The 24,447-nt window shown below is 36.8% G+C and overlaps 2 protein-coding genes and 1 pseudogene across 2 annotated transcripts; 1 reads left to right on the top strand and 2 right to left on the bottom strand.

Annotated features, from left to right (window-relative positions):
• Positions 1 to 2,340: 2,340 nt before the first annotated feature.
• LOC125210105 (monothiol glutaredoxin-S6-like) lies at positions 2,341 to 2,812 on the bottom strand. Its single transcript, XM_048109683.1, has one exon. It carries the CDS (start codon positions 2,767 to 2,769, stop codon positions 2,461 to 2,463), a length of 309 nt encoding a protein of 102 aa, XP_047965640.1. The 5' UTR covers positions 2,770 to 2,812; the 3' UTR covers positions 2,341 to 2,460.
• A 1,679-nt stretch (positions 2,813 to 4,491) lies between these two features.
• On the bottom strand, positions 4,492 to 6,608 carry LOC125215845 (annotated as a pseudogene).
• Positions 6,609 to 12,010: 5,402 nt separating this feature from the next.
• LOC125209340 lies at positions 12,011 to 13,142 on the top strand. Its single transcript, XM_048108942.1, has 2 exons — positions 12,011 to 12,520; positions 12,603 to 13,142. Exons 1-2 carry the CDS (start codon positions 12,011 to 12,013, stop codon positions 13,140 to 13,142), a joined length of 1,050 nt encoding a protein of 349 aa, XP_047964899.1.
• The last annotated feature ends 11,305 nt before the right edge of the window (positions 13,143 to 24,447 follow it).

Raw genomic sequence — 24,447 nt, 5'->3', positions numbered from 1 at the left:
ATATAGTCTAGTTTTATTATTATTATTATTATTATTATTATTATTATTATTATTATTAAATTATGATGTTTTAAAAATAATTTAAACATAGCACTTAATTTCAGTATAATAAATAACTACGATTAAAATAATCATAATTATAACTATATTTTATAATATTTCATAAAAGTAATTAAGAATTTATTAAATAATGAAAATATAATTATATAATATTAATTGTATAATAAATAATAATTACTCCCTCTGTCCCATTAAAAATACAACGTTTTCCTTTTTTGGTTGTCCCATTAAAAATGAAACGTTTCCTAAAATGGAAACAACTCTATCTCTACTTTTTCATCTCTTTTACCTTACTCTCTCTTCATTAACTCACAAACAACACTACATAAAATCCTGTGCCGATTCCTAAATGTTGCATTTTAAGTGGGACGGAGGGAGTAATTAATAAAGTCGTATTGACATTTTAAAAATTTAAATTTATTCAATTATAATATACATGAATATAATAATAATAATAACAATAACAATCATATTTATTAATATAATAAATGAGTATAATATTCTATGTGACTATAATTACAATTATATTATTATATATTGTGATCGGCAATCCATATTTAAAATATCCATCATAATAATAAATATAATAATATAATTATTATTATTTGTAATTAATAATTTATTATAATTTTTTATTTTATTATTGTTTTTTATAAATAAAAAAGTAATAAGCAGTATATTTTTAGTTGGGTGTTTAAATTAAAATTAAAATTTAGAATCTTGATATTTTTCAAACACAGGAAGGAAAGTAAAGTTACCATGAATCATATTCCTGGGATTCATTTTCACATGAATCATTTTCCTTGCCAACTTTACTTTCCCGTCAACCAAACATGACCAAAGTGATTTATCCACATCAATATAGGTAAAATATGTTAGCAAAAAAAAAATTCTAGCGACGGAAATCTACCGGTGGATTGTTGTTTTTAACCAACAAATTTGTCTGTCGGTAAAACGCAAAATCATATATAGTGCACAATGCATGAGTTAGCGTGTAAAAGTGCATTAGATCAGTTTTAGTTAATACTCCCTCCGTCCGCCATTAGGAGTCTCATTCCTTGACGGCACGAGTTTTAAGAGATGTTAAGAAAAGTGGGTGGAAAAAGTTAGTGGAATATGGATCTCACTTGTATATATTAGTTTTAATTGAAATGTGAGCTGAATAAATTAGTGGAATGTGGGACCCTATCACCATTTATGGTAAAAGTGAATCGGGACTCCTATTCACGAACAGTCTAAAATGAAAAAACGAGACTCCTATTCGCGGATGGATGGAGTACTATAGGTGCATGATCGCGTGACATACTATGTCGGCATAATTGCAATTTGTGTAAAGATAAATACAAACTCACGCGCTCCGATACTGGATTGCAGATCACAAGAATTACAAACGACGATGTGGGTGTGGAGTCGGGGTGAAGAAGACAAAGGGGTGGTGGAGGGATGGATGGAGGCTTGATGGTTGAGTGAGGTGAATTTATGTGGTTTTTCAAAGTATATTCAACAAGGGTGTTTTTGGTACATTGAGTAGGAATAGAAATTGGATTATATTTCAATCCAAAATCCTTTGTTTGGTATGGTATGGAATTAAATTTAAAAGAATTGCATACACACATACACCATACGCACACTGCACGCACTCACTGAATACACACATAGACGAATTGCTTATCCCTAATGGCCCCTGGCGTTGAATTGGTTCCGATATTTTCAATAAAAAAATCCCAAGGGTCCCGGGAGATTTTATCCACGTATTTATAACAGTGTTAGCATATCAAAGTATTAAACAACATTCGAAGGTTTATTGAACAAAGTATTGCATGGAGATGAAAGGGCTATGATCTCTATGTGTTTGTATATGAGTATAGAAACATACTTGTTAGGTGTAATACAACCCAAAGTAAAATTGAATTAATACACAATCAGAAAGATTAGAAAACTGGAAAATACAGAATCAAAATGAAAAACGTAATAATCAAAACTGGGATAACCAATGTGAGATAATTAATGTATTACTAACGCAATCATCTACTTAGAACGCTGATCAGTCATATACTTATTTCATAAAATTAAAACTTTTGTTACTCGTTTGACTTGGTCAAACAATGCGTTGACCGAGCACGACGTACTTCAACACATGTTGCAGGTCTTAAACAACAAATCCAATGCGCGACGCAGATCTTGCAACGTCCATATACATCCATGTGTAGTAACATTTTGAAAAAGAATTGATGTTCAACATTCTTAAGCCTTGCACGCACTACTAGTCTATAAGATGACTAATCATAAAATGCTGTTGTGCATATTATTCTCAATTAACTCGATCAACATACCTATGTAGTTGCCAAAAAAAAAAAAAGAAGAAGAAAAAGTGATAATTAGTTTGTGTAGGTAGGTTAGCTAGATCCAAATAGCATTGGCCTTGATTAGCAAAGGCTTGAGCTTTCCTTGGATATTGAGGCTCATAACATCATGTGATCCACCCATAAAATTCCTCCCAACAAACACGGCCGGGACGCTAGGGTTACACCCCAATCCAATCAATGCCTTCTCCATCTCCACTCCATTCGGGAGACGATCAAGCTCGTACACAACCGGGTTCGCCCCAAACCCGCGTATCAGGATCATAATCGTATGCGACATGCAACAGCCGCTCTTGCTGAATATCACGACGGGGCTCAGTGCCACTACTTCCTTCACCTTTTCCATCTTGATTACTTTCAAACACAACCAATTTATCTATCTTGTTGAAATTGGATTTTGAAAGGATTGTGTTGAGAGACTTGGAGATATTTGAAGCTCTTTATATAGGCGTTGGAGTTGGGAGTGTGATTAATTATATTCCAAGAAGGATAAATTGCATTTAACTTTATGCTAGAATATCATCCTTTATTTTCCGCTTTTAGTATACTCGAATGTAACGTGATTTAATTGGAAAACAATTAATCAAAAGATAATCTACCCAATAACTTGGTATAATATATTTGAAATTGGACAAGTTATATAGGGGAATATATGTCATGTCCCATGGGAATTCTGGGGTTCTTCATTACTTCATGAATTAGAAAAATATGAGCACTAAAATAAAATAATTGAGGAAATTGATCTTTCAATAAGACTCTTAACTATCTTCATTCATTCTAATTAATTATAGAAATGAATGAGCTGTATGGTTATATTTAGTAAGGGTGGAAGCTTCTTACATCTATATGTGCACAAGTTTTTATTTTTGTCAAAATTAGGGGAAAAAAAAAGAATCTATTGCAGATACTTGATGTAGGAGATATGTTTGTGGAGAACTGAGCAAATGATTCTATATGTCTATGATTCATGCATATGTCAAAACGCAAGATTCTCAGCCTATTTCATGTCCAACACATATCATAGAATAAATTTCAGATAAGAACATCCAATCAACTTCTCCTTGATCATACGAGATCATATGAGAGAGAATAAAGTAGAGGTGTGAAGAGAGAATAAAGAAAAAAGAGAAAGAGAGCATGTTTAGCTAAAAAACGTGACTTATTTCAGGTGGGACATCTCGAAAAGGAAAGTGTTCGCTTATTGTGGGACGGGGGAGTAAAAATTTATAATTAATCACTAACATCAAAAAATTAAAGATATCAACGTTTAGTATTTTCCTCTTTCATTCATGACCAGTTATATGTTTAGTTGTGATTTGTTGTTTAAATCATACAATTCAAAATCATACAATTAAAGGGTAGCTCTGGGTTGCGTTAGTGTGCTAACTAATTTACAATAATAACTAATAACTTTCAATTCAGTGTATTAAAATTATCAATATAAAGACATAATTATATCAATACAACATGTAAATTTAAATATCAACACAAAAACATTAGTTTATCAACACAAGAAGATTGATAAATTTATGTCTTTGTGTTGATATTTTTAACATACAAAATTGATATTAGTTATTAGTTATTACCGTAACTTAGTTAGTATTTGATCTAGTTAGTATTTGATCACATATCTATCTCTATATACTGATCTTTTAATATTGGAAAGGTCAAACAGTGATATTATAGCGATAAGATAACTTCACAATATTCACTCTTAAGTATTCTGATTATTCATAAATCAAATTAATTATAGAGAATAAACTACAGAGATTATCTCCGTACGAAAGTAACGAAATAGAGTTGCATCATGTCACATTCACTACATCTACATTGATAGAATAGAAACTTCACTTGAATAAACATTAGTAATATAGATTTTGAACGTGTGATTTATGATGTAGATATTATTCGGTTGCCCTATCTCTTGTGATTCACTTTGTCTAATGCTTACTTAATGCTGAATGTATTCTTAGTTGTTCATTATAGAGCAAAACAGTAATTCATAATCTTGTTGTAAATGGCAATAAACATCAAGAGAAATGACTCAATTATGCAAAGATAAATATTTCCATTTTCCCTCCCTTAATGTCTCAAATTATTTTCTACTTTACATATATGGTGATAAGTATCCTCTGAGGATTAAATATCATGCATAACCAAAAATACAAGTCTGAGAAGTCTGCTTTACTATACTCTTCTGTTTCATCTTCAGGGACTGAGCGGCCGCTTGCTAAGGAAGCTTCTTTTGTTGACACACGCAGCTCTTGCAAATCCATTCAGTTGTGAAGCTGGAAAATTCTTGCACAAGATGATTTAAAACATCGAGAAGAGAACGCTCTGAGATGCTCGAGTGAACTGATCTTCGTCTTTCTTCAATGACATTAGTACTAGTTTTAGGGAGGGATTACTTCAGTGTATAACTTTAGCCGCAGCTTATGATAAAAAAAATGTTCTTTTGTCACTCTACTTCTAAGCTTGCACAACTCAAAAAGCATCACAAAAACTATAGTACTATTAAAGAAGGATTTGAAGACATGCTGGTAAGCCGAAACAGTCGGATGCTCCTTCACACTCAGCGCGGTCAAGAACTCCCAGGCATCCTCGACCGACCCGAATTTGGAAATATGCTGAACAAATGGCTCTGGGAAAGGGAGGGTAGTTATGTTTCTTCATCAGACGGAGAAGCTCCATGGCTTCTTCGAGTTTATTCTCAGATAGAAGCTTCTGAATCAGATTCTTGAAGGTCGCCTGTCAAGGCCTCAAACAAGCTCTCTGCACCAACTCCATCAGGACTGGCTCATGAACCCGCCTATTAAGACATCCAAGAGGTCAGCATCGGCATCAAAGCCCTTCTCTGTCATCTTTGTGAAACAAGCCAACGCGTCGCTAATCTCGTTAGCTGCACAATGCCCTTTGATTAGAATTGTCCATGTCTTGATATCAGGAGGACAGCCTCGTTCCTCCATCGTATCAAGAACCTCAGCAGCTTCATCAAATCTTCTCACTTTACAAAGACCAAATACTAATTGACTGTAGGTGATGTTATCAGGCTCAAAACCGGCATCCCTCATCTTCTCCACGATTTCCTCAGCTTCATCAAACTTCCCGAGACTAGTAAGAGACCTATGAATCCCATCATATATATGTTTGGAGAAAGAATGCCCTGATGCCCCGTACTTGTTCACAACCCTACACACCAAATCAATATTTGGAGTACTAGACGTTGCAATTGCCCGCAGAAACAAGCTGCATTCGGCATCCGAGGGCTTGAAGAAACTATCCATCATGTGTTCATATAGCTTCACACCATCCCCAACCATTTTATTCTTCTGTAGCTGCCTCAAAACCTTTATATACGTATCAATATCCAACTCAAAACCCGCACCCTTCATCTCCTCCATCACGCCCCAGGACTCAGAAATCGACTCCTCCCAACAAAGCACCCTCAGCATTCCCACTTGAAAAACTTATGAGCTCTCAAAGGGTGACCCTTTCCTCTAAGCTCCTTAAACACCCTCAACATGATATTATCCGAAACCTTAATCTCCATCTCCTCCAATTTCCTCTCAACCTCTTCTCCCCATTCACAGCTCTTGATCACCTCAACCACCTCCTTCACCCTATCCTCCATCACATTTTCTTGAATCAACTTCTCATAAAAATGCCTCAAAGCAGTCACCTCATGCTCCATCCTCAAGCGCCACGAAACGTCGAGCAAATAGTCCTGTAAGTCTCCTCATCAAGGTAATACGCCTTCTCTTTCATTTCCTTAATAGTCACCCAAAACTCCTTCATCAGTCCCTTATTCGCATAAATTCTCAAAACCAAACTATAAATCGACGAATTCGAACCCGAAACCCAACAGCCCATTTCAAGAACTTCGATGCATTTTTGGGGGATTTGTGGGTTAACGCTAAATTCGAATCCTTTAGCTCCTTTTTCCAATTTCTTAGGCCAATCATCGGAGGAAAATATCTCGAGAATTGACTCGGGTTTTGATGAAAAGAAGATGCCTTTATTGATGGAGCTGAAATTGATTAAAGATCGGTTTTTTACCAGTAAGGAAGTAGAGAAATGAGGCGCATGGGTCACCTGTTTTCGAATGGAGAGAGCTGGGGAGCGCTGAGTTGAGTAGAGCGCGTTAGCGAGTCGGTGGTGAGTCAGGATCCTCTTAGCTTCATCCATGGGAGATGCTCTGTGCAATTTGATTTCTGAGGTTTTGCAAGGGTTTTTGAATAAACGGGTCTGCGGGTTTGTCCAGACCCGCACCCGTTTACGCATTTAAATTTTCTTAGAAAATCATAAAAAACTATATTAAGATTGGAATTTTGATTTCATAAAAAGAAAAAGCTAAACATAATCCCTTAAAAATCATAATAATATACTAGAGGGAAAAATATAAACCTCATTATGATGGTATTGTCATATTGTTACATGTTAAAGAATTTTAACAAGAAAATTAGACTGAATACCACCTAAAGAAGAGCATCTCCAAAAGCAATGGGTCAGCCATATGATAGCCACAAACTCCTCCAGCCACAGTATCAGCACTAAAATTCCTCCTGTCACATCATCAGGACAAGCAACTGGACAAGCAATAGGCTAGCCACAACAAACAAAATTAAAAAACAATTAAATTTACGGAATTAAACACAGAATACAGAATTAAATTTACGACACATATACGGAAAAATTCATTAATTTCATTTTTAAAAAAAAGTACATTAATTAAAAAAAAAATTATATAATAAGAAAAAAACGGGCTTCCACACACGAGCCCCTGCCTCACTCTACTCCTCGCCGCTACCCGGGACCCCCAAATCTGGCGCATCTAAGGCCGCCACCTCTGCCGCGGCGGCCGCCAAATCAACCCGCATACTCTCGAGGAGGTCATGAAGAAACCTCTTCTCCACGGGGTCAGTTGTCGCCCTCCATTCACCTATGATCTTATGCATTCTCAGCTGTGTCACTTGACGCCCGATGCGGGCGAGCTCGGTTGGCGACTTGCCACTAGGGGGGGGGGGGGATGCCGACTGGACCTCCTCGGAACCCCGGGTGCCTCCCCTGGCTGCCCGTTGCGCCCTCCTCTGACCAATCGGGCGAGTGCGGCGAGTGAACGATGGAGGAGTCGGGAACTCCCTGAACATCGTCGGGGAGCTCGTGGGAGCCATCGCTGCTGTTGTGGTCACCGGCGAGGTTCAGCCGCTGCTTCTTCAGCCGGCCAGCTTCGACAGCCGCCCGGAACTTCTCGGAATCCATCGGCACCAGATAACGGTTCCAGTAGGCGAATTCTTTATACAGCCTCGGCACGGGGAATGCTCTCTCCGCTATCCTCCTGCGGTCCTCGTCATGTCTGCGTTGGTGTACAAGCCCGCAAATCAGGGGAGACTGCAGCCGTGATTCGGTCACACCCCTTCCGGCACTCCTCCCTGCTGTATGGCTTCACATGGGGGCAATTCCTCTTGTAGGCTGCTGCAATTTTAGCCCACATGTTGACGATCCTCTGATTGTTCGAAACGAGGAGATCATCGCAAACAGACACCCAAGCCTTGGACAACGCGACGTTCTCATCCTCGTCCACTTCCTCCGTACACTGTCGTCATCGGCCGGTTGCGACAACTCGCCTACCATCTTTTTTCCCTTGCCCTTCTTCTTCTTCGGTGCGCCTGACCCCGCCCCCGACCTAGTCCCCCTGTATGAATGGGAGTGTCTTCGTATCGAACGCCTGGTTCCAACAACTCCTCTAGGGAGAAGTCTCCACCGGGGTCGATGTGTGGGAAGACGCAGTCAAAAAGTCAAGACTGGGGCGATAGACATTGTCCCTCCCTCCCCGGCTGCACCCCCGGCATCCCCTGAATCCCGGGCTGCATCCCCTGCCATTCTGGCCCCAACCCCGGGATCATCTGCCCGCCCGGCATCCCACTACCCCCGGCTGTCATCCCGGGCATCATCTGCTGCCAACAAGTCTACTCCAGTGATGAGCGGGTCTCAAACTCCCACGGTACCCGTGGGAGGTGGATGGGGACCGATGGGAGTTTGAGACCCGCTCGTCACTGGAGTAGACTCGTTGTTGTTATCCATTTCGCGTTATTTCTCTTGTACAGAAATTCAGAGAGAGAGAAAACTCGTTAAAACAAGTGGTGCAAATGAAAATGACGTTCAAATCGCATATATATAGTGTTTCAGAAATTTTTTTTAAAAAATCCGCTGGCCGATCGCCAGCCTACAGTGGGGGCGAGCCAATCAGCGAGCGCATCGGCCAGCGCTCGCCTATTTTCTCGCCGATTTGGCGCTAGCCGGCCACAATGGTTCGGTGAGCGGACCGGCCAGCGCCGGGAATCGGGTAGCTGGCCCGCTCGCCGACGTTGTGGATGCTCTAATTAATGTTTCTAATTAGACTGAATACCACTTAACCCTTTAAGCTTGTAAAATAATGAAGATTTGTATAAATAAATATGCATATAATCACGTAGATTTGATTTCCCAAAGGAAAGAGAATACTGTAAACCTATTTCTTTTTTCAACGTAGGAATAACCTAAGTTATCATATCATTATAGATTACCAAACTTACCATATCATCATAAATTGATTAAACGTTAATTTTGGAAAGATATATGATTGAAAAAAAGGAAAGAATTTTTATATTTAGAAAACGTTGCCATCTGATCTATGTAAATTATCTTCATATATATATATATATATATAGTAGTTGCATGTCTAATTGTCTATAAAACAAAATACATCAGAACACGTTCTCATGATGCCGAACAAGCTGGAAGGGTTCCGAGACCTAGAGAGGCGGATCCGAGATGTGGTTTATGAGGCTGAAGACACCATCGGCTCTTGCATAACCCAAGTTGCATCTGCAAGTCACAAGCAACCCTTACGCCGAAGTGTCAGGTCAAACCGCCTCAGCTTCTATGGTCCTTTCATACCAAGTTGGCATAGTCTAGTGTACCTCACCAATAACTCCTTGATAAATGGAAATCTAAAAGGTTGAACACTAATTCAATAAATCTTTGCATAAATAAACATCTATTAATTATGGAAAGTCATTGGAAAGTGGCATACTACTCCTATTAAATATGGAAATTATCATTATAAAATAAGCGTGCAAAAAGTACAATATATATGCATATTGACCACTTAATATATTAATATTTTACACATAAAAATAATCATATTATATTACTTTCGTGTCAAGGGAAAAAATTATATAATAACTCTTTGATAGTACTATTTTGTTATTTTATGGGTAAGACTTTTTTTCTTGTTTTATATCTATATTTATATGAAAAATTTACAAAAGATAAAAAGTGTTATCCTCGTCCCAAAAAAATAGAATAAGTTTACGATTTTGGGTCGTCCATTAAAATTAGACTAATTTTAAATATGGAAAGTTTTAAAATTACACATTATTCTAAATTTGGACTCCACAATCCACTAACACTAGTTCCCCCACTTTTTTTGTCCATCACTTTCACTTTATCAATTGCCTATTAAAACCCATGTCATTTACAATTTTGTCTATTTTTGTGGACGGAGGTAATATAACTTATATTTTTATCAACATATTAAATCATCAATTATAATTTTCAATATTTTCTTATTACCATTAAAAAATCAATAAAATTTAAAAATAAGCAAATCAAAAATCCAAAATGAAAAATATTAGTGTCATATTATTTCAAAATAGAATGGCTTGATGATCACTGAAAAGTTTAGTCATATCAAAATAGTACTATCAAAGAGTAATAATATGATTTTTTTTCTTTGACATATAATGTAATATAAATTACTTGTGTAAAATATTAGTATTACATTAAGAGGTCAATATACATATATATTGTACTAGTATAGTGCACGTCTATTCTATGATAATAATTTTCATATAGTAGTAATATAATGTCACTTTCCATAACTAATAGATGTCAATTTTATACAAAGATTTATTGTATTGGTGTTCAATTGACGTGGCATTAAAACCCTTTTTAATTTCCATTTTTCAAGAAGTTATTGGTGAGGTACACCAACTTACTATGCCATATAACCCTTTTTAATTTACTAATTTTTTATTTTTTTTATTTTTAATCTAGGCATAAATTTTTAATACCAAAAGTGCGAAAAGAAGAAAGATGGCTGCATCCATTCTCTTTTATGCTTCTACGTGTGTTTGGGACTCGATTTTTTAAAAGTGAATATTCTTGACCAACTTCATAAAACAACCACATGTTTAGGAACAAAAAAGGATTTTAGCCTTATATAATTGTAGTTAAGTAGTGTAATAAATAATAGAGTAATGCCAACTAGTTTAATAACATTAGTCAAGAATTATAACATCAATTAATCATGTGTTCCTCGACATTCTCAGGGAATTCACCAGCGAATGTGTTCCTCGGTATTCTCAAGGAATTCACCAGCGATGACATGTCAGGTCTAAGTGATCATGCATTAATTGAGACAGCTCAATATTATCTTAAGGAGAGAAAATTCTTTCTAGTCTTGGATGATGTGTGGACTATGGAGGCTTGTATGACTATCAGAGTGGTTTTGTCCAAGAGCAATTACATGAGTAAAGTAGTCATCACCAGTCTCGCAAGAAGAGTGTAGGAGACAAAGTTAGTCAGCTAAGGGAATCCTTCGAGCTTCCCTTCTTGAAGGATTCACAACATTGGAAACTTCTCTCATGCAAGGTACTCCCTCCGTCCAGCAATAGTAGTCCCATTTCTCCAAGGCACGGGTTTTAAGAAAGTTTTGGAGTGTGTAATAAATGGTGTGTGATAGTGGAATTTGGGACCCACCTCAATTGTGTTAAAATATTTTATTCCATGTTGGAAGTTTTATTGGTATGAGATGAAGGTGCCAAATTTGGCTTTGTCTACCAAAACTAAAGAAGCTGCCAATTTTTTTTTTTGGAGTTTTTATGTGTTGAGTTTCACGGACAGAAAGAAAGAAAGAAAAACTGAATTTAAAAATTACACAAACATTAACAAAATGCTTTCAAATGCTAATTCATCACATTCATTTCAAATCTGTTCAAAATACACTTCCAAAAGTGCTAAAAATACAAGGAGGGAACTGAAATGTTCAAATTTCCCTCTATAAAAAGTTTGAAGGAAATTTGAATTCCAAAAGGTACAACTCCAAACATTAGCTATAAATACACCACCTACACTCATTTAAGACACTCTTACCAACCCCAAAATCTGAGAAACTCCAAAAAAAACTCCCTTAGTTTATGTAAATTTAAATCCCTCAGAGAAATTTCATCATAGGGATGGATAATGGGCAGAGGCAAACCAAACACTTGAACAGCAACATCAAGAACAATGTGGTGCAGTTTCTACTCAAGCACAACCATGATGGAGTACTTGCAAGAGGGGCTGTAATGGAGGCAGCAGAGACATTTGAGGTCAGTAGGAAGACCGTGTACAGGCTATGGAAGGCAGCCAAGGAGCAGATGCAAAGGGGAGAACCTGCAAGCATGGAAGGAAAGATTAAAGGATACACACATGCTGACATATTACAACTTGATGAAGAAAAGGTTAGAAACTTATCTATTCTTGAGAGAGCTTCATAGAGAACAATGGCTGTCAAATTGAATGTTAGCAAGAGCACAGTAGGTGTATTGGTGAAGCAAGGTAAATTAAGGCCACATACGAATGCAATCAAACCTGCCCTCACCAATATGAATAAGCTAGCAAGAGTTAGATGGAGTCTTAGTCAACTTCAGCCACAAATTACTCAAGCTAGAGTTCAATATCAGAGCATGCACAATGTAGTGCATATAGATGAAAAATGGTTCTATATGACCAAGGCATCAGACAGGTACTACCTTTTGCCGGATGAGGATGAGCCATATAGATCATGCAAATCCAAGAGATTCATCACCAAAGTTATGTTTATGTGTGCTGTCAGTAGACCACATTTTGGTATGGATGGGCAGGCAACTTATGATGGTAAGGTGGGAATATTTCCCTTCACTGAAGTACTGCCAGCACAGAGGAAGTCAAAGAACAGGCCCAGAGGGACCATGGAAACCAAGCCATTACATTCAGTCACAAAGGAAGTGATGAGAGACTGCCTTATCAACAAGGTATGCAACTTTTTCCATTCTATCAGATCTTAAAAACTCAACAAAGATCATCATTTAGCTATGTTATTGTTATTCATGCCAGATTATACCTGCAATTAAGGCCAAGTGGCCAATTTGGGCAAGCAAAGACATCTACATTCAGCAAGATAATGCAACCCCACACATAACAGCTATGGATCCAGAATTTCAGGCTGTTGCCAACTCAGATGGATTTAAAATCCAACTGATTTGTCAACCACCTAATTCCCCTGACACTAACATCTTAGACTTGGGATTTCTTAGAGCAATTCAGTCACTGCAGTATGAGAAACCATGCAGCACTGTGGATGAACTTGTGGGGAATGTGTGTAGCTCTTTTGCAGAGCTTTCACCACAAACTCTCAATAAAGTTTTCCTAAGCTTGCAGGCTTGCCTCACTGAATACCTACAGTGCAAGGGTGGAAATGGCTACAAAGTTCCTCACATCAACAAGGATAGGCTACAAAGAACTGTTGGATTGCCTAAAGTGTTGGAAGTGGATGGGGATCTTGTGAGAGAGGTGCTGCATTACTTACAAATGCCAGAGAACAATGATGGGTCAATGTATGATATTGGCCCTCTGTCAAATGCATTTGGCTTCTAAGTAAGCCAAAGTGATGGTTATGAAATAGGGTGGACTGATCTTTTTGGTGTGTTGGTCAGGCCATAGTGTTTATGGAATATGGTAGTCTGATTTTTTTGGTGTGTTGGTCAGCCCCTATTATTTTTTGGGTTAGGGTCTGATGTTTTTGTTTTTTTGGTGTATAGAAATAGTGCAAACCTAATGTGATGCACATATGCAGGATGATGCTATAAGACCCTCAGAAATATTTCATCATAGGGAATGGACACAAGCCTCCAAACCTAATCAAGGGGTGGCTTTTCACACAATATAAGCACCACAATTCACCACAGCACCACCCAACAAAAGCCTCCAAACCTAATCAAGGGGTGGCTTTTCACACAATATAAGCACCACAATTCACCACAGCACCACCCAACAACAAATTGCAGCAAGTATAGCAACAATAAACCATCATAAACATCCCTCAGAAAATTTTCAGCATAGGGAACCAACAAAAGCCTCCAAACCTAATCAAGGGGTGGCTTTTCACACAATATAAGCACCACAATTCACCACAGCACCACCCAACAACAAATTGCAGCAAGTATAGCAACAATAAACCATCATAAACATCCCTCAGAAAATTTTCAGCATAGGGAACCAACAAAAGCCTCCAAACCTAATCAAGGGGTGGCTTTTCACACAATATAAGCACCACAATTCACCACAGCACCACCCAATAACAAATTGCAGCAAGTATAGCAACAATAAACCATCATAAACATCCCTCAGAGCCATTCAGCATACAAATAAGCACCACAATTGGATTAATCAGCCAAACATCAGAAATTTCAGCATATAGCAGTAGAATGCACAAATTCCAGCAACCAACAACAAATTCCAGAGCGACCATCAGTCAAACATTACTAATTCCAGCATATAGGGCAAGATTAAGCCTCCTAACCCAAAAGGGGGTGGCTAAATCAACACAAAAAAATACTGTAACCCTAAATACAGACCAAGTCAGAATCTCCGAACCCTAGATAGGGGGTGATTCTTACAAAACTCACAATATTAGAGGAGATTTTTCATGCCGGGCAAGAGAATCAGGAGGAACTCCTTGAACCACTCCTCTTCCTCAACAGGACGCCGCCGCCTCTTCACCCGCGGAGTTTCAGGTACCACAGTGGAGTCGGGACTCTCATAACCCGGCGTATCAGGGACGATAAGCTCCGAATCGAGCATGGTCTCCGGCGTATCAGGGACGATAAGCTCCGAATCGAGTATAGCTTCCAGATCTGGGGTTTCAAGGAACATAGAGGGCTGAGAATCGGTCCACGGAGGGACTTCCACCATCGGCGTTTCAGGAACTACGGTGGACATCGAATCGGCCGAATCTAGCCCATAGATGGGTGATAGGGTTTCAGAGGGTACATAATCCATTTAGGCTAGAGTGGGGAAGAGGAGGAGGCGGCGATTGGGAGGAGGAAGAGGAGGCGGCGTCAAATTAGGGTTTCAACAGAGCGAATTTTGATGAGCGAGAGAGAGAGGGAGAGTTGTGTTGATGTTAGTGAGCGAGAGAGTGAGAATTTTGGTGAGCGAGAGAGTGAGTATTGGTGATTTTAGGGATAGATAGAGTGAGAGAGATAAGTTAATTTTGGGGGAGGTGGTGTTTTTTAATGGCAATGTAGTAAATTATTGAGAATTGGGAGGGTAATTAAATTGTCCAAATATAGTAAGTAGAACCGGGACTCCTATTGCCGGACGGACAAAAACGGAAAAACGGGACTTCTATTGCTGGACGGAGGGAGTATTTGGTAAACCCGACATGTGCTTTGATGATTTGAAAGTTGTTAGAGAATGTATAGGCCATAATTGTCATGGATTGCCACTTTCAATCGTGGTGATAGTAAGAATTCTTTTGGAACAACGTGCAAGAGTGAGCTTATAAGTGCAATAAAAGAAGTATGCAAAGAATGAGCTCGACTCATATATATATGCACGTAAATAGGCTAGTTTTTTTTTTTGCCTTTTTCTTAAATTCTGCACGCATTCTGAGAATGCGTATTTAGTTACATATTTTGAGAATGTGTAACACCCATTTTCTGATTGACCCAGTAGGCTAGCCCGGTGGATTGGCCCAGTAGATGTGACCCGATTCACATCTCTATATAGATTACCATTGGATTGGAATATGGAGCCAAAAGTTGTCCAACGTCTCTATAGTATCTTTCAATCCCACAATTTTGGGAACTTAGTGATGGTTGTTGAAAGGACTTCCAAAGGTGAGGTCAAAACATGTCGTGTTCATGATGTGGTACATGCATTATGTGGTTTAAAAGTTTTACAAGAGCAACAAAGGTTTTTCCTTGAAGTGAAATGTAAAACAGATTATTTTTGTCATAATGTTGTTATGTTTTACATTTAATGGATGTTAATGCATGTTTAAATGTATAAGTTAACTTAACAAAGTCTAAGTCTTTGTTTTAGTAGACCGGTTGTGGGCGTCGTCCACTTTAAGGTAACACGGTCAGTTCTAAACAAAGAAAAAGATGAATTTCACAACCTAGATGGAATTTGACTATCCATCGAGAAAGGTTGCAATGTCAGTCCGCATATTTCTAAGCCTTACTGAAATAAGATGACATTGGTGTGGTATAGCACTGAACGGATCTAACAGCAAGACTTGCCTTAGGCTATCTACTGAAAGGCGAGGTCTTGATAAATATTTGTTTCTTAATCAATGTAGGTTAGCATTGAGCATACGGTATTGATTATGCACTACTTTGACTTATCAAATGGTGCGGGTTTTTCGCAACCCAATAATCCTGATATATTGGGTAGTGGTGATCGATATCTAGCGGTGCTAGGATTGCTATTATATTGAATCGTGCGCGAGCTGAGTCTCGTTTGATAATGTCCTCAAGAGGAGCGCGAAACAAGGTTTTATTATTCGGAACCTAGCTAGTTGGAGTGTGATTACTCTATGAATAATAAATAAGCGTTTCATGCTAAGTCCACTCTTGGAATTAATAAGAAGTTAATTAATTAAGTCAATAGCAGACATTAATTAATTAATGGACATTTTAATCTTAAGCACGGGAAATGAAAGTTAAACGGAAACCCGGATTACTTGTAATTTCGGATTTGGATGGGGAGAGTTCAATATTACTTCTGTAGTGGCTGCTCGTAATATTCCAATTATAACTTATATTAAATTGTGGGTTCAATTTAATTAGTAAAAAGTAAATTGGATGAGCCCATATCCAAAACCTTCCATAGATCCCTGTCTGGGCCCAAAAGGAACTTAATATAAATAGGAGAATAAAGGAGACAGAAATAACACAATTTTATTTGCTAAAATTTTCGAAAATTTCAGCTCTCACAAGCTGTAGGAATTTTCGAATTCCTCTCCTATTCCAAAAAGGATTTCTTCTGTCTTCTTTATTTAAGTCCTAGTATTCTAGTAAGATCAGCCCACACTGATATTGGGATACAGTTCGGGAACCAGAGAGAAGATTTGTGGTCTAGTACTCAAAGCATCACGTGGAGAAGAAGCTAGCCATCTTCAATTCTTTGGAGAATTAATTAGGTATTTTTCTGCTCCGTAGAAAAGCATGTTTTAGTATTTCAATATTCTTAAAGCATGATTGATTCAAGTTATGAGCATGATTAATCCCGTTAAGTTGGCCTTATTGGGCTTACAGTATGGTCCTTATTTGGGTCAACAGAATTCAATGGTTTGATTAAGTGATAAATTTTAGTCTATATAGTTGGCGGTCGTTTTCTTAGATAAAACAATATCAAGATATAATCTATGATTGAGTTGTGAGATTGAATCTTCTGAATAAAACTCATTGCATATTTAATATCGGGATACAATCTTGCAAACCGAATCAATTCCACATTTGTTGGATTCAGCGACGGAACTACATAGGGACAAGCCCCCGCGCGCGGGGGCTTGGCCAGCCCCAGACCCAGACTCCCCATTACATGGCTGTCCTCTAACCAGTCTCCGCCCCAAGAGCCAATGAATCCCGCCATCCGATTATCTAAAATTGAAAGTAGAATTAGCAAGAAGAACACAAGACTTGGGCGGCGAAGTGGAAAAAAGGCCGAGAGAATGCAAAAAGAGGAATTTTGAAGAAAAAGAAATGGCGAGGCGGCACGGGGAAGAAGATGAACAGGGCGGTGCAAAAGATCTTTTATTTATTTTATTTTTTTTGGATACATCAGGTGCATTGGAAGAAGGAAAAATATCTGACGTGTCAAATAGTAGAAAAATTAGTGATAAATTATATTTACCGTATTTTGATACTCCATTTTTTTGAGCAAAATCAAAGGAGCATTTAATTTATTTTATTCTCCATAACATATATGTAGTCCATTACTCGATCGTATAAAATCCTTCATCATAATTTAATTCCATCCTTAATAGTTAAAATCAAATCAACACAAACTATTTAATTACTCCAAATAATGAAAACAATCTTAGTTCCAAACATTCTTAAATTTACTAAGATAAAGAGTATTTGTGAAATTGATATTGCATATAAAATTGATAGTAAAAATAATTTTTTTACTACAATTCGTCTAAGACAATTAATAGTAAAGACGTTTCATTTTGAGTACTCATTTTGGAAAAAATATACTTCCTCTATTCCAACAAAGTTGAGTTATATTATTTTTAGGGATATCCCAACTAGGGATGTAAATGTAGCCCGCAACCCGTGGGCTGACCCGAATAGCACGCCAAATTTATAGGGTTAGGGTTGAACTTTTATAACCCGAAAGAAATCACAACCCGACTAGCCCGTACCCGATTAACCTGCAACTCGTTAGGGCCAGACCCGAAAACCCGATGGGCTGGCCCGAAAACCCGATAAAAATTTTATTATTGCAATTTTTAGTCCTAATTCGACATTTCATTGATTGATTTTATAATTATAGATAACTAAAAAAAAGTAACTTTCAATTTTTATATTAAATATATAAATTATATATTGAATTTTTATTAATATAATAATTGATAAATAAACTAAAAACTTTAAATTCACTAAAAAAAATTTAAATTTCTAAAATACGCATTAAAATTTTACGAAATATCTCAAATATTAGTATTTGATCATGTTTATGATTGAGTTTAAGCATATATCTCACATTTATCATTATTAAATATTTTACATTTTATGAATATAACTAATTTTCATCATTATTTATGGGATTGATCGCATGTTAATCTTATCGGTAGCAACTCGATTAACCCGTTGGACTAGCCCGAAACCCGAGCTTTTAGGGTTAGGGTTGAACTTTTATAACCCGAAAGAAATTACAACCTGACTAGCCCGCACCCGATTGACCCGCAACCCGAATAGGGTTGGCCCGAAACCCGGTGGGCCGACCCGATTGACATCCCTAATCCCAACTAAGTTGAATCATTTTTTTTTTGACAAAAAATAAAACATTCACTCACTCTTATTTTATTCCATCATTTACTTTACTCTCTCCTTATGTTTCCTATTTTATTAATCTTTCATACTTTTCAACACAATTTCTTAATCTCTGTGTCCAAAAGTTTTATCTCAACTTAGTTGGGACGAAGGGAATAATAAATAGTTAAAGTGAAAAGATAATAAAGTAAGAAAGATAATAATATAAAAAGGAGTATTCTCTATATTATTCTCTCTCTTATTTTACTTTTTTCTATACTTTAATTATTTATTATCGTTTTTTAAAAATGAATGCTGAAAATGAAATACGCGATGGACAGATGGAGTATGAAATTAAATATTTTACTATTGTTATAATTTTAAAGTTTTCCGGCCCCGGCTTATTTAAATTTCTGGTTCCGTCACTGGTTGGATTATGTGTCAAATTTTACCCTATTAGGTTTGTTAGAGATTTGTTATGCTGCGCGTGACTTGCTGAGCGACGGGTGAGTGTCCCTCTCATTTTCTATTTTTTTTTTTCCCTCTCAATTTCTATTTTCTTATGTATATATTCGTATCTCTTCCACGTTTTTTCTCTCTGCGCAAACTGCCACTTTGCTAGAACAACCAAAATTTCTCTCTGCACATCTGCCACTTTGTAAATTTCTCTCCACCTCTCTTCCATGTTTCTTCTTCTTGGTGAGTTTTAAATATTAGTGTTACACTTGAAAGTTATACAAAAAGGATAAACACAGATGATGATTGCATAAAAGAGAAGAAGAAAATAGATCTAATTTGATTGCAAGTCCCGTCAATGGAAGGCGTAATTTATTGGGGATGAAGCCCAATATTAAAGATCACAATCTCAGCTATGTCACCAAACACTTCCCTTGCTTTCACAGCATATCGAAAGTGAGCACATTGGAATTTGCATATATAAATGGTGATATGATTTAGATTTTTAAGTCATAAATTAAAATATCCAAAAACGATTATAAGCTTTGGAATTCCAATTCGGGGGATGGAGATGGAATCGTGCAAATAGGTGGATTTTGATCATCATAGAAATAGAGAATTGGCAAGATGGAAGAGGCACACATTCATACAGAATTGTAAATAGGCAAGGAGGAAGAGAATCACTCAATATAAGCAGTAACAATTGAAATTCGAGATCTTTTTCATGGACAGTTAATTTAAGAATGGCAGAGAAATAGAGAAACAGAGAAGGGAGAGAATTTCACGGAACAAGAAAAAGAGATGTGAGGTGACGTGGAAGAAAGGGGGCGCTCAGACCACCTCCATTGGTGACAGTACACACTATGTCACTCACAAAAACAAAATAAGTATAATTAAAAAAAATTCTAAAACAAAAAAAACCAACCGCCACCAAACAAATTGAGGGGCACATGCCACATGTCATAATATTAATGGCTGAATATTTGATTTCTTTTTTCTTTTTGTTTTTTCACTTTTTATTATTGATTTATTTTATTACTTATTATTGGACTACATGTATGTTGTAATAAATTTGCACAATAAAAATATAATTCTACATCACATTTTCAATCTTGAAAATTTTGCACTACATTAAATTTTGATTGTTTTATTAATTATTATTTTTTTATTCAATGATTATTATATTTATCTCTATATATCTTTTCAAATATCATGTGAATTATTCTTCCAAAAAAATCATGTGAACCACTCTTCCATAAAATGACATCTGACTACATTTTTTATTATTTTATTTTAATTTATTATTTTTTACTATTTGCTACTACATTGTGCTTTACTTTTCTATATATATCCCACTTAACATATACAATTCCTCACAAAAGCAACCAAATCCTCCAAATTATCGCCCTTTCATTCTTGTTTTGATAAATTTGGTTTTATGGATCCAAATCATCCAAATTATCGCTCTTGTTTCCCAAACTATTTTAATTCCCAAAATTATCAACAATCATCAGAATATCCAAGTTCGCAAAATTTTCCAAATTTTGCAACACCTTATCAGAATCCCCAATCATTTTCAAATCCCGAGTATTCACAAAACTTTGAATTATCTCCAAATCTAAGCCAAATTCCTACATCTACTGAAATTCCCACATCAACAATGTCGTCCAAAACTTGTTCGGAGATGCCCAACAAGAGAACAAAAAGAAGAGGAGCTCAAACAATGTAAGTTGGGTTGTGAAAGAAGATTTAGCACTTATGTCTTCTTGGGTCCATGCAAGCGTAGATAGTGTGCGTGGTAAACATCAGAAGGGAGATGCACTATGGGTACGTGTGAAAAACTTGTATCACGTAGCTCAAGCAGAAAATCCAGCTAAAATTAACAAAAGAAATGTGGATTCTATGAAGAGTCGATGGAAACGACTTAACGAAAATGCAAACAAATGGGTGGCTGCTTGCAAAGAAGCAAACGCGCGAAGGAGGAGTGGAATGAGCGACCAAGATGTTGAGAATGAAGCTCATAGCATCTACCAAGGAGGAGGCGGCAAAAAATTTCAAGATTTGATAGTGTTTAATGAAGTTATGAGCAAACATCAAAAGTGGAGTATTCATGATACAACACAGGTATTTCCTCCTTACAATGAAAATGTTGGTTATGAACAGGATGATAGCAATTCAAAGAGGACAAAGACTTCTGAATCTGGCGAGTATACTATCCCTTCAAATCCGGAAACTCCTACATCTGGCCATTCAACTAGTTCTCGGCCTATGGGCAGAGACAAGGCAAAAAGAAAAGGAAAAAGTAAGGTAACACAATCTGATTCTACTAATGCTCAAGTTGCTGCAGAACTTCATGCACTAAGGCTAGCTAAAGATAATGAGAACGAACTAGTGAAGGCTCGACTGCAGATAGAGCGTGAAAAGCTAGAAAAGCCCTCTATGAAGATGTACCAAAAAATGTTGATCAAGTTGTTGGACAAAGAGCACTTGTCCCCAGAAGATCAAGAGATGAAACATCAACTAATGGATATTGTGTTTGAGAATGAAGCTCATAGCATCTACCAAGCAGGAGGCGGCAACAAATTTCAAGATTTGATAGTGTTTAATGAAGTTATGAGCAAACATCAAAAGTGGAGTATTCATGATACAACACAGGTATTTCCTCCTGACAATGAAAATGTTGGTTATGAACAGGATGGTAGCAATTCAAAGAGGACAAAGACTTCTGAATCTGGCGAGTATACTATCCCTTCAAATCCGGAAACTCCTACATCTGGCCATTCAACTAGTTCTCGGCCTATGGGCAGAGACAAGGCAAAAAGAAAAGGAAAAAGTAAGGTAACACAATCTGATTCTACTAATGCTCAAGTTGCTGCAGAACTTCATGCACTAAGGCTAGCTAAAGATAATGAGAACGAACTAGTGAAGGCTCGACTGCAGATAGAGCGTGAAAAGCTGGAAAAGCCCTCTATGAAGATGTACCAAAAAATGTTGATTAAGTTGTTGGACAAAGAGCACTTGTCCCCAGAAGATCAAGAGATGAAACATCAACTAATGGAGATTGTGTTTGGAAAATGAATGATTTTAGTTTGATATGAGTTTGGTGTGACAATAAGTTATGTAATATTCGTTTGGTGTGACATTAGTTTAAGTAATATTAGTTTGGTGTGCTTTTAATATGTAATGTTAGTTTGGTGTATGTTGGTGTGATCTTTGTTTGCACTTTATGTAATATAAATTTGTGTAATATTAAGTTTATGTGATATGGTCACATGCATCTTCTGGACATGCATTTTCCTGCAAAAGTATTTGAAATGTCACAAATATCATTACTTTATCACATGCATTTGCATATATGAATTTGGTGCTACTTGCATTACAAAAGCTTTGAAATGTCACATGCATCACATTGTCAATCAAATGGGTTGTCATCGCATGCATTATCCTGCAAAAATTAGATATGTCACATGCTTTACTGCAATTGTGTGTTACATGCTTTACAAACATCACTTCTTTATCTGACAAAAGTTTTGAAATGTCACATGTATCACAGTGCCACTCAAACGTTTTGTCATCGCATGCATTATCATGCAAAAATTAGATATGTCACATGCTTTACTGCAATTGTGTCTCACATGTCTTGGGGTTTAGTGTCACATGCAAATTTATTTAGTCTATACATAGCTCGTGGAAATTGTTTGAAGATAACACCAAGTACTCATTCCACCTCCAAAAAATGTCTTCTAGTGAAAACTCATCACTTTCATCAGATTCAAGTTCTGATGATTCAAATATCATAGCACTCAATGAATGGGAGGAACGAGTTTCTCAACAAAATCATCAAATCTATACAATTGTTGAGAACATGTTATCCGCCAATCACAATCTAATTGTAGGGGCTCAAGCTTCTACAGTTAGAAAAAGGTATTGTGAAAGGCAACGCGAGATTGGTGCTGAGCGTTTGATCAATGACTACTTTAGTCCCAACCCGACATATGTTTGTCATCGTTACAGAAATGTACCGGAGCTATGCGGGTGTTGGCGTATGGTACATCATCCGATGTCGTTGATGAATATTTGCGGATGAGTTCAACGGTGACGAGAGATTCTCTAATACATTTCGTTGAAGGTGTTATTTCATGTTTTGGTGCCACATATCTTAGAAGACCTAATGAACAAGATCTCGCTAGACTTCTATATGTAGCAAGATCAACGTGGTTTTCCAGACATGATTGGGAGTATAGACTGCATGCATTGGGAGTATAGACTGCATGCAGTGGGAATGGAAGAATTGTCCTAACGCATGGGCTGGACAATATACAGGGAGAAGTGGCAAACCAACGATCATTTTGGAAGCTGTTGCATCATACGACTTATGGATATGGCATGCATTCTTTGGAACTCCAGGTTCGTGCAATGATATTAATGTACTCCATAGGTCTTCTGTTTTTTATGATGTCTTAGATGGTCGAGCACCATATGTAATTACGTAGTAAATGGTCATCAGTATAATAGGACATATTATCTTGCTGATGGCATATACCCTGCATGGGTTGCATTTGTGAAGTCAATCACTTCTCCACAAACTCAAAAGCATAAGTTGTTTGCTCAATTCCTAGAGTCTATCAGAAAAGATGTTGAACGAGCATTTGGAGTCCTACAAGCGCGTTTCGCATTTTTGCGAAGGCCATCCTTGTCTGGGACAAGATGTTGATGGGAAAATTATGATTGCTTGTATAATCATGCATAATATGATAGTAGAAGATGAACGTGATACATATCAAAATTATTATGATCTACTGAGTTTTTTGAAGATACACCCACAAGAGCACAAGAAGGAAATGCTGAAGTTTTTTGCTACTCTTCTCAACGGATCGGGAGTTTGCTTTCTTATATAACAACTCGAGATCAACTCTGCAATAGAAAAGCTTATATTGCTCTTCGAGATGATTTGATTGAGCACATTTGAAAAAAATTTGGCACAAATAGTTGAATGTGTAATGTTTATCTTTTTTAGTAATCTTTCTTATTTTTCACTTTAGTTTGTAGTTTGGTTTGTTTATTTTCTATTATTGTACCGTATTTCTTTTATTTGTGTATTTTTATTATGTTGTACTTCACTTATATATGGATGTGTAATAATTTTTATTATAAATTTGAATTATCAAATAATTTATATAATTTTTATATGAGTTTCTTAATATATTTGAATAAATATAAAATTTATATTGATTGAAAGTATATGAAAAATAAAATATGTATTGGGTTGAGTTCGGGTCATTGATGGAAATAAGAGTTTTAATAAGTTGGGGACTTTATATGTGGATGAAAGAGAAATGAATTTTATTCAAAAGTTAGATGGGGTTTGGGGTTGGGTTGGGTGCAAAGAGAAGGTAAAAGGGAAGCTCCAATTTCGATCCATTTGCCTCCTTTTGTTTCTTCAATTTTGGATTTTGTAT

This window comes from Salvia hispanica, chromosome 3 (genome assembly GCF_023119035.1).
Source record: "Salvia hispanica cultivar TCC Black 2014 chromosome 3, UniMelb_Shisp_WGS_1.0, whole genome shotgun sequence".
Lineage (NCBI taxonomy): Eukaryota > Viridiplantae > Streptophyta > Magnoliopsida > Lamiales > Lamiaceae > Salvia > Salvia hispanica.
This window is presented reverse-complemented; position numbering and strand designations above follow the sequence as displayed.